This window comes from Saccostrea cucullata, unplaced genomic scaffold (assembly GCF_032062105.1).
Source record: "Saccostrea cucullata isolate Sc308-1 unplaced genomic scaffold, CSIRO_AGI_Scuc_v1 ctg380, whole genome shotgun sequence".
NCBI classification, from domain to species: Eukaryota; Metazoa; Mollusca; class Bivalvia; order Ostreida; family Ostreidae; genus Saccostrea; species Saccostrea cuccullata.
In genome coordinates, this window is record NW_026934466.1 from 256352 (window position 1) to 267865 (window position 11514).

Consider the following 11514-nt stretch of genomic DNA (forward strand, 5'->3'; position numbering starts at 1 on the left):
TCGGCCTGAAAAATGTAGCGGTAATGCTCGGTCGAAAAATCTGAAAAAATGTAGCGGTAATGAGTTGAAATTTTTGGCAATATAGCGGTAATGTTGACCTCTCCTTTGAGCTATGAGCTCATTAAATGATACCTCCCATTTTGTTTTAATGGCAAAGTCCAAGTTTTGTTCCGGGAGACCTGAATCTAATTGCTGGCCTATTGCATGTATCAGTGTTTGAGTTGGAAAAAAACCCCAACAAACCTATCTTGCATAAGGAAAGGTCCTAATTCTGTAAGAATTTTTATTAGCAGATAGTACAGCATATTTTATTCTAATTAAATTCTTTTTTACAAAAAAGCATCATTGTGTTTAGAAATACACAAATTGCAGATATATTTCAAAAGAAACAAAACCAGAGTATATGAATAAGAAGTACATGTAAATTCTACAAATAAATCAAGATTAACGGATTTCTATTAATACAATCGAAATAATTAATTTAAAATTCTGTTTCTCAAGGTTTCCTCAGCATCATTCTCACTTCCTTCATTGAGTAGTAGAACCCCTTCCAGTGGAACCAGTTGATTCCGTCGGAGTAATCCGTATTATTGTACTCTCCGTTCAGGTTTGATTTGTGACATGCGCGGTACCACCACCCGCCACGGCGTGTCTTTCCACAATTGTTTTGCCAGGTATCATTATCATAATCGTACGTACTGAAGTATATTCCATCATGATACCCTAGACTGTCGCCTGTAGAAATAAATACAGTAATTATAAATACAAGAGGCCCATGGGCCTTATAGGTCACCTGAGCATTAAGTAACAACTGTCCAATGAGTGAATTTGGTTCAGGTTTTAATCTAGACACCATGGCATTCACAATTTTGAAAAAAGGCACCATTGCTCATCATAACTATACACTTAGCAATTGCTTAGTTTGGTTACTTAATACCCATTGGCAGGGTAGGGGAACAATGCATTTCAACCTGAATAAGTAATATTCAGCAATAATTAGTAGTGCCCCATACCACACATGAACCCCTGACCCTAGGTCCACACTTGTCACAATTCGCCATTATAAGGCACCCTTGCTTATCAAAAATGTTTGATTAACACCAAGGAGCAGATTTCAAATAATTAATTCATTATCAGTATATAAGTAGACCCCCCTCTCTTTGGTACCCCTGACCCAGGGGCCTTGAAATTCACAATTTTGGGAGGAGGGCCCTTGCTCATAATAGCTATGTAGGTAGTTCAACTGCTTAATACCCAGGAGCAGAGAAGAAGATTTTCGAAGATTTAATGTTTTTTGACTATAATCAATAAAGCCCCGCCCTAACACAAGAACCCTTGACCATGGGGCCATAAAATTCACAATTTTGAAAGAGGCATTCTTGCTCACCATAACTATGTACTTAGTTAGTTCATTTAATATCCAGGAGCAGAGAAGAATATTTTCAAAGACTTAATGTATTTCATTTAATCAACCAGAACCCACTATCCATAAAATTCATAACTTTACATTTTCATCATATATGCTTAGTTGTTTATTTAATACCCAGGAGCAGAGAAGAAGATTTTCAAAAATTAATATATTTTCACTATATAATCAATAGAGCCCCGCCCTAACACCAGAAACCCTGACCTTGGGGCAATAAAATTCACAATTCTGGAAGAGGCATTCCTGCTCATCATAACTATGTACTCAGTTAGTTTATTTAATACCCAGAAGCAGAGAAGAAGATTTTCAAAGACTTCATGCATTTTCACTAAATGTAATTGCTCATCATAACTTTTTGCTCATCATAACTATGTGCTTAGTTAATTTATTTTATACACTGTACCCAGGAGCAGAGAAGAAGATTTTCATAGATTAAAAATACATTTTCACTACATGCTAATAATCAATAGCGCCCCACCCTAACACCAGAACCCCTGACCCTGGGGCCATAAAATTCACAATTTGTGTACTTAGTATATTTAAGAGAGCATTCAAAGACTTAATGCATTTTCACTATATAATCATAACACTATGACCCTGGGGCCATGAAATTCATAATTTTCAGCTTTATTCAAATAACTAGTACTTTTTAATTTAAATACCCAGGAGCAGAGAAGAGAAGAAAGCATTTTCACTATATAATCAATGTATTTTTTTACTTGGTTAGTTTATATACAGAAAAGAAGATTTTTTTTTAAATAATGCATTTTTATTATATAATCTATTTAGCCCCGCCCTAGCACTAGAACCCCTAACCCTGCATGGGGCCATGAATTTCAAAATTTTGGTAGAGGACTCAATGCTGATTTCAATCATGCCAACAATTTGACTGTATGATGTCCAGGTGTAAAGAAGAAAAATTTTAAAGTTTGCATTAATTTTAATGGTTTTGGCCCTACCCCTCAGGCCCAAGGGGGGGGGCAGAGACCATGAAATCCACAATTTTTGTTCCCCTTCACCCATAGATGCTTTGTGATTTCAATCATGCCAACAATTTGACTGGACCATGAAAATTTTCACATTAATTTTAAGTTTTGTCAGGCCCCCCCTTCACCCATAGATGCTTTGTGTTAAAATAGGGTGAAATTTCTTCAGTGGTTGCAGAGAAGAAGCTGAAAAATGTTCAGATGTTAACACACGACGGACGACGACGGACAAAAACAGATAGCAATAGATCACCTGAGTAAAAAAGGCACCGCAAGGCGGAGCATCCTCTTGCAAGAAAAGCATATCTATAATTCAAGACAGATTTGACATCGATCCCGATGCAAATTACATTCTTTCCGTTTTGCACAGAACATAACCCACACACATCTTGCTTTACTATATTTCCTCCAACTCCTTTACCAGGGGAAAACGTCAGTCAGCATTTGACTCAATGGTAAATTGTATATGCTGAAAAGGTCATTGTATCGACCATAGAAAATACGAAATGATGACTTCAAACGAGACTTCTGATATTCTTGTTTCATCAACTTGTTTGTCAATAATTTACCTCGTTTTAAAAATTGTACATACGTAGAGCATGCTCTCGTGTATCGAATCAACTGAAAGATTTAAACCCCGTATGCAGGTGATGAAGGTATATTGCTGCATAAGTAAGGGAAGTTGACGATTGAAAAGTTAAAGTCATCACGTTGATCATAAAGCTTGGTTGTTAGATTACCATTAATGTCTTTTTCAAGTGAAATATCAAAATATATTTAATATGAAACAGAATGAGATGTGTGAGACTCCGTGATATCTTTATCTCAAGTTGAATTCTTTATTGTAAAGATTTTTCAAAGTCAAATACTACATATTTAAAGTAAAACTGACTTGGCCCTTTTAGGGAAGACTTTCTATAAAGTCAAATCGGGAAGCTTTTTCACCAGAAACTTAGATGTAGAGTGAGGGGGAGAAAAGCAACATACAATGTACCTGCATTTCCAGAATAATCAGCAACGCTTAATCTATATTTCGCAGTGCTGCCTTCTACTTTAAATGTTGCATATTCTGCATATTTCCATACACAGTCGTGGTCCATCATTTCTATTCTAAGATAAGTGTACCCCTCAGAGGTTAACTGATGGATATAAGCATTGCCTAAAACAAAACAAAAACTAATGTTTTCTTCAAATAAATTTCGAAATTTTGTGTGAAAAAAAGTTATACTCAAGTAAAATTTTGCCTCATGAGTGAAATAATCTTGCAAAGGACGTCACATAGCAGACCTCATCAAAAACGGGGCAAAAAAGATACTAGGGTTAGAAACAGACTTAACACAATTTGCACAACAGAAAAAAAGTTCCAGTTTTAGGTTTCAATAAATTGTTTACTTTAATACGCCTTTTAGATACAAAGGACGTCACATAGCAGACCTCAAAAAGGAAGCCGTGGTGATAACACATGAAAAAACTATATGAAAGAGTGCAGAAATTGTTTTGATCAAAATATAAACATTTTGTATCAAACTTATGAAAGTGATATGAACTTATTTCTGAATCAAATCAATGAAGCACTGTAAATGTAAACAAAATATTAATTGTAAAACACACCAGTAAAAAAAAGTTCGCATCATCCATTGTTTACTTGAAAAATATTATATCGGACCAGGTGAAATTTTTTCTAGACTTACCAATTATTGAAATTTCTACTTCAACATGTTCAAATTAAATGAAAAATGCGATTTTATATTATTCATGATTTTGTTTTTAGCTTGTTAATAAAAAAATTATCAAAACTCGTTACAAAAATCACATTTGTGAAATCTTTAATTTGACCCCGTCTTTCAGTATACTTTGATTTAGAGATCTACATATCAGAATCTCCCCATTTCTACAGGTAAAGGTCCATTCATGATTTTGTGACGTTATGGATATTAATACATGTATGAGTGCTAATTCCGTAATGATAGCTAGAACGTACTGTCCTATTCAAAAATTTGAATTTTTCAATGAAAATCTGTTTATGACAATTTAAATTTAATTTAAATTAAATCAAATACTAGTACACTAAAATGATATCCTGGAGGTACTAAGTCCACTGGATCAAGTACAAAATAAGACGAAAATAGTCCCATCCACATAATCTGCTCTAAATCGGTCTAGTTATTAAATTATTTATAATATTTTTGAAAGATGATAAATATTCATGCATAATTATATCATATTCTAATGTAAATATATGTACAAAACAATAAATGCAAATTACTTTTTAATGAATATTAACAAGCACGCTGATTAAAATAATTTAGTATAATGATATGATAAAATAACAACATAAACTTTTCTTTTTTTACTTAAGAACTACAATTTGACAGGTTGACAGGTGCAACAGGGACACTTACCCAGCCAAAATTCAGAGTCTATGGAACCGAACCCTGACTCGTACTCTGGCCAGTTCCTGGTAAAGTTGACTGCCCCGTTAATCCTCCTCTGAATTAACTAATGATGGCATCATACAGAAAATTAAGAGATTAATGACATGAAATTTTTACAATTTTTAAAAGTGTTGCTTTTTCATATCGATACATCAAATCCTAGCTGCAGAACTGTAGCGTTATGGTTTCATGTATTAGTCTTTGACAATAAAAATATGATCAAAGACAATGAAACATGGAGATAACGAACAGTATTCAAGATCAAAAGTCCATAAAACAATACAGAATAGGAGCAGAGCAAACACGGACCTCCAAAACCTCGGAGGTGGGATCAGGTGCCATGAAGGAGTGAGCATCCCCTGCTGACCGGTCACAACCGCCATTTGCTCCATGTCATCATCGGGAAATAACGGAAAAAAAATCCGTCGTCATGCAATTCAGTGTCTAAATAATGGACAAACAATTAGTATGAAACACGTTAGTCAGCATTCGACTCAATGATAAATTGTATTTGCTGACAAGGTCATTGTATCGACCATAGAACTTACGAAATGATGATTTTAAACGCGACAGCTGAAATTCTTGTTTCATCAACTTGTTTGTCAATAGTTTACCTTGTTTTAGAAAGTGTTCATACGTAGAGCATGCTCTTGTGTATCGAATCAACTGAGATATATAAACTCTGTATGCAGGTGATGAAGATATATTGCTGCATAAGTAAGGGAAGTTGACGATAAAATATATATATAATTATATACGTATATAACCGTAATGCTACAGTTCTGCAACAACTCAAATCCATGCAAACAAGAGAGAGAGAGAGAGAGAGAGAGATAGAGAGAGAGAGAGAGAGAATAATATAGAAAATATGAAGCTGCATTCAAAATACAAACTTAAGCCGTTGATGAGCTAAATACAGTATACCGGTATTCTAATATTGGCTGTATGATTTTTGATGATTGCATTAATAATTTTATGGAAATGCATGTAAAATATAAAGTATAGATGTATAAAAGCTTACCACCCAAGTGTAGACTCCTTTGTGACAAATTGTTGATACATTTTGTACGTTCAGTAATGGAATTGTGCAAAAATAGTCTTTGCCTTTAAAATAGACGAACATGTTTATGATGCGGAAGAAAAAAGGCCAAGATACACGTACCTCAATAATGTATAATTTCTCTAAAGAATTTTTCAATGAAGTATTGCTATTATAAGACGTTTTCTCACCAAAAAAAAATTGGGTACCTTACTGGGTATGCAAGAGAATGTTGTTTACAAAAGAATTTATTGTATATTACAAAGATACGCAAAACAGATTTTTACGAGTAAGAACGTTTCGTCAAGCATAAGCATACAAGGATTTGTGTTTACTAATGAAAAGCTTACAGAAACCTAAAAATGTAACATGCCCTATAGGGGGTCATGATTTGAACAAAATTGAACATACACTACTTTCAGAAAAGTTGATAATAAAATCTTACCAATAGCTTTCTCTCCTTTCTGAAATATACAAATATATAATTATACTTATCCATACAAAAACGTATGAAATAATTAAAAATAGAATAAAGACAAAATCAAAATTCTAGAATGAGATTTTATGAATAAGGCTTTATTAATTTCTTTTCATTTATTTTTTTTGGTTTTTTTTTTAAATTAATTATAATATGTTTTTTTACCTTTTGATAACGAGAGATTGATCCAGATGATGTCTGAGATGGAATTAAGGCCGAAAACCCTTTAACAATTCTGCAGACCTTTTCCTTTGTTCCAGCGATTTCCATCCCAACACACTGTTCGGTCCTGCTACACTGGACACCACATTCTATCCTTAGTGATGCAGAAGTGTTTGTTTCCAAAAATTCCGCCAAAATGCACGACTTAGAGCTCGAGGGTGTTTCTCCGGACTGTACGAGTGAAAGGCCAGTTTCCCTGATGTGGACATGAGAAAACACGGCGGGGAAAATTTGGTAAGGAAGAAGAATTAAAAATTTAAACGTCAATTTCATTTTCGTTAAAAAAATTAATGTATGACAGGGTATGCCTGATAGTATTAAATCTCAGAATAGAATCTATGAAACCGTTGTCTGCATATATGCATTGATATAGGATAGAATTCACAGTAAAATAACTGCATTTATATCCATCATCATCACATTATACTTTCAAATAGTATTATACATTCGTTTTAAAAGATTTCAAATCGCATGTAAGATCACAGTAAATTAAAATACCAATATGTCTTGCTCACGTAGTCGAAAATATATGATGATCACTTCAAAGTTGTCAGTCATGAAATTCCCATAATCGGATCGAATGCTATTCAAAATGCTATTTATTTCAAAAACATAATTTTGAATATTAATTATTGAAAACATAATTGAAGCGCGCCTCATCATCCAGCAACCGGAAGTTTAACAAAAAGTCTCGCGGTTTCTACCGAGATTCCAACAATTATACCTTAACCATGAAAGTCAGATTTTTTTTTACAATTAGGTTTTGAATAATTACGATATCAATGATACATTTCGTGGATATAGGGATTAATTGAAAAAAAAATAATTTTGTAATACACAATACCATTAAGATGATATGTCTTTTTCTTTCGAATTTTAAAGAATTTGTTCAAAATGAAATTGAATTATTATTCTATTCATTTTACAGTCTGCCTTCACTAGCTCTTTCTTTATCTGGATTGTCACGCGACAATCAAAATTAAAAAAAAAAAAGAGCTAGTGAAGATTTGATTTTAATAAGGCGGTTTATTTGAAATTTACATTTTCTTATATATTTTTCATATCAGCTTTAGACGGTTTATCTGAAATTTACATTTTTTATATATATATTTTTCATATCAGCTTCTTTTTCTCATTGTGTTTTTCACAGCGAGTTCAGAGAAATTCGATTTTGTTTTTGTTTTACCCCAATAGATACAATGAATGAAGAGGATCATACTACTGACATTTTTGAAATCCTTTTCTTGTCAGCAAGTACAAGTAGATTTCATTTCAAAAAAGAAGGGGGTATAATCTTGAAAAGAGGTTGAATCCTTTTATCAAGTCTTCAGATTTTTTTTATCAAGTATATTAATAGTGTTTGCACACATTGCTTAATCAACAAGAGGCCCACAGGCCTTATAGGTCACCTGAGTATCATGTAACAACTTTCACTCAATTGAATTTGGGTCGTGAAATTCCCAATTTTGAAAGAGACACCATTATTTATCATAATTATACACTTAGCATGCTTACTTTGGTTACTTAATACCCAGAGGTAGGTCAGAGTAAGAAAGAGAAAATGCAATTCCATTTTATAACCACCAATTGTTTTCCCCCACCCCACAGGAACCACTGTACCCTGGGGCCTCACATTTCAAAATTTTTATCATAAATTAAATTTTATTTCATCATAAATGCTTGATTAATACCAAAGAGCAGATTTCAAAGCATTAATTTATTTTCAGACTAAGACCCATCCACCCCCACACACCCGTACCCCTGACCCAGGGGCCCTGAAATTAATCATTTTGGAAGAGGAACCTTTCTTCATCATTAATATGTACTTAGATCATTGGCATAAAATCCAGGAGCAGATGAAAAGATTTTCAAAGAATTCATGCATTTTCACTATATTATCATTTGAGCCCACCCTAATACCAGAACCCCTGACTGAGGGGCCCTGAAATTCACAAATTGAAAAGAAGAATCCTTCCTCATCTTAATAATGTACTTAGTTATACCCTGGAGCAGAGAAGATTTTAAAAGAATTTATGCATTTTCATTATATAATCAATAGAACCCCGCCCTAACACCAGAATCCCTGACCCTGCGGGCCAGAACATTCACAATTTTGGAAGAGCTAGGCAGCCTTATTCAACATAACCATGTACTTAGTATATTTAATGCCCAGGAGCAGAGAAGGAGATTTTTAAAGAATAAATGTATTTTCACTATATTACCAATAGCCCCGCCCTAACACCAGAACCCCCAACCCAGGGGGCATGAAATTCACAATTTTGGAAGAGACATTCTTGCTCATGATAAATTTGTTCTTTTTAAGTTTATTTAATACTTAAGAGCAGAGAAGAAAATTTTCCAAAAAATGCATTTTCAATATATAATCAATAGAGCCCCGCCCTAACACCAGAACCCCTGACCCTGGGACCAGAAAATTCACAATTTTGGAAGAGGCAGCCTTATTCAACATAACCATGTACTTAGTATATTTAATGCCCAGGAGCAGAGAAGATTTTTAAAGAATAGATGTATTTTCACTATATTACCAATAGACCCCGCCCTAACACCAGAACCCCTGACCCAGGGGCCACAAAATTCACAATTTAAGAAGAAGCAGTCTTATTCAACATAACCATGTACTTGGTGAGTTTATTTAACGCCCAGGAGCAGAGAAGAAGATTTTTAAAGAATAAATGTATTTTCACTATATTACCAATAGAGCCCCACCCTAACACCAGAACCCCCAACCCAGGGGGCATGAAATTCACAATTTTGGAAGAGACATTCTTGCTCATGATAACTTTGTACTTTATAAGTTTACTTAATACATAGGAGCAGAGAAGAAATTTTTTTTAAAAAAAATGCATTTTCACTATATTATAAATAGAGCCCCGCCCTAACACCAGAACCCCTGACCCTGGGGCCATGAAATTCAAAACTTTTAAAGAGGCAATCATGTTCAACATAACTATGTAACTTGGTTAGTTTATTTAATGCCCAGGAGCAGGGAAGAAGTTTTTCAAAGAAATAATTCATTTACACTACATAACCTATATAGCCCCGCTCTAGCACTAGAACCCCTGACCCTGGGGCCATGAATTTCACAATTTTGGTAGAGGACTCAATGCTGATTACAATCATGCCAACAGTTTGACTGCTTAATGTCCAGGAGTAAAGAAGAAGATTTTTAAAGATTGCATTAATTTTAGTGTTTTTGACCCCGCCCCTCAGGCCCCAGGGGGGCGGGGACCATGAAATTCACAAATTTTGTTCCCCTTCACCCATAGATGCTTTGTGCCAAAATTGGTTGAAATTGGTAGAGCGGTTGCAGAGAAGAAGCTGAAAATGTTCAAATGTTAACACACGACGGACGACGACGGACGAAAACGGATAGCAATAGGTCACCTGAGTTTACTCAGGTGACCTAAAAATCAAAACAAAAAGGGGTCAATTCTTTTTTTTCGCTATTGTACTAAATTTAATCATTTTCAAAATGAAGTTTTCCCCTAATATTTTCTGTCAACATAGATCACGGGACAAAACATATACTTTTATTCGATTTAGAAAGACAAAGAAATATTCCAATAACTTCGCATAATCAATATTATTAATGGACTTGTACTCATTTTTTTAGGTCACCTGAGTCACTCAGGTGACCTATTGCTATCTGTTTTCGTCCGTCGTCGTACGTCGTTCGTTGTCAATCGGTCGTAAACTTTTGAACATTTTCAGCTTTTAGTCTGGAACGGCTGAGCCAATTTCAACCGAATTTGGTATACAGCATGTATGGGTGAAGGGGAACAAAAATTGTGAAATTCATGGCCCCTACCCTCCCGGGGCCTGAGGGGTGGGGCCAGAACCACCAAAATTAATGCAATCTTTAAAAATCTTCTTCTTTACTCCTGGACATCTAGCAGTCAAATTGTTACCATGGGGATATTCAGCATTGAGTCCTCTACCAAAATTGTGAATTTTATGGCCCCAGGGTCAGGGGTTCTGGTGTTAGGGCGGGACTCTATTGATTATATAGTGAAAATACATTAATTCTCTGAAAATCTTCTTCTCTGCTCCTGGGTATTAAATAAACTAACTAAGCACATAGTTATGATGAGCAAGGATGCCACTTTCAAAATTGTGAATTTTATGGCCCCAGGGTCAGGGGTTCTGGTGTTAGGGCGGGGCTCTATTGATTATATACATGTAGTGAAAATACATTATATCTCTGAGTCTTTTTCTCTGCTCCTGGATATTAAGTAAATTAACTTTGTACATAGTTATGATGAGCAAGACTGCCTCTTCCAAAATTGTGAATTTTATGGCCCCAGAATCAGGAGTTCTGGTGTTAGGGCGGGGCTCTATTGATTATATAGTGAAAATGCATTAATTCTCTGAAAATCTTCTTCTCTGCTCCTGGGTAAATAAACTAACTAAGTACATAGTTATGATGAGCAAGAATGCCTCTTTCAAAATTGTGAATTTAATGACCCCAGGGTCAAGGGTTCTTGTGTTAGAGCGGGGCTCTATTGATTATAGTGAAAATACATTAAATCTTCTCTGCTCCTGGGTATTAAGCAGATGAACTACCTTTATAGCTATTATGAGCAAGGGCCCTTCTTCCAGAATTGTGAATTTCAAGGCCCCTGGGTCAGGGGTACTACAGAATGGGGGGGGGCTCTACTTTTATACTGAAAATGAATTAATTGTATGAAATCTACTCCTTGGTATTAATCAAACATTTTTGATAAGCAAAGGTGCCTTTTCCAAAATTGTGACATGTGTGGACCTAGGGTCAGGGGTTCATGTGTGGTATGGGGCACTACTGATTATTGCTAAATATTACTGATTAGTTGAAATGCATTTTTTCCTCTACCCTGCCTATGGGTATTAAGTAACCAAACTAAGCAATTGCTAAGTGTATAGTTATGATG

The 11514-nt window shown here is 34.8% G+C and overlaps 1 protein-coding gene across 1 annotated transcript; it reads right to left on the reverse strand.

Moving 5' to 3' along the window:
• Positions 1–494: 494 nt before the first annotated feature.
• LOC134240805 (ficolin-1-like) lies at positions 495–6859 on the reverse strand. Its single transcript, XM_062722883.1, has 6 exons — positions 6530–6859; positions 6332–6350; positions 5869–5951; positions 4815–4911; positions 3407–3571; positions 495–735 (listed from the first exon to the last, which is right to left on the reverse strand). Exons 1-6 carry the CDS (start codon positions 6857–6859, stop codon positions 497–499), a joined length of 933 nt encoding a protein of 310 aa, XP_062578867.1. The 3' UTR covers positions 495–496.
• Positions 6860–11514: the final 4655 nt, after the last annotated feature.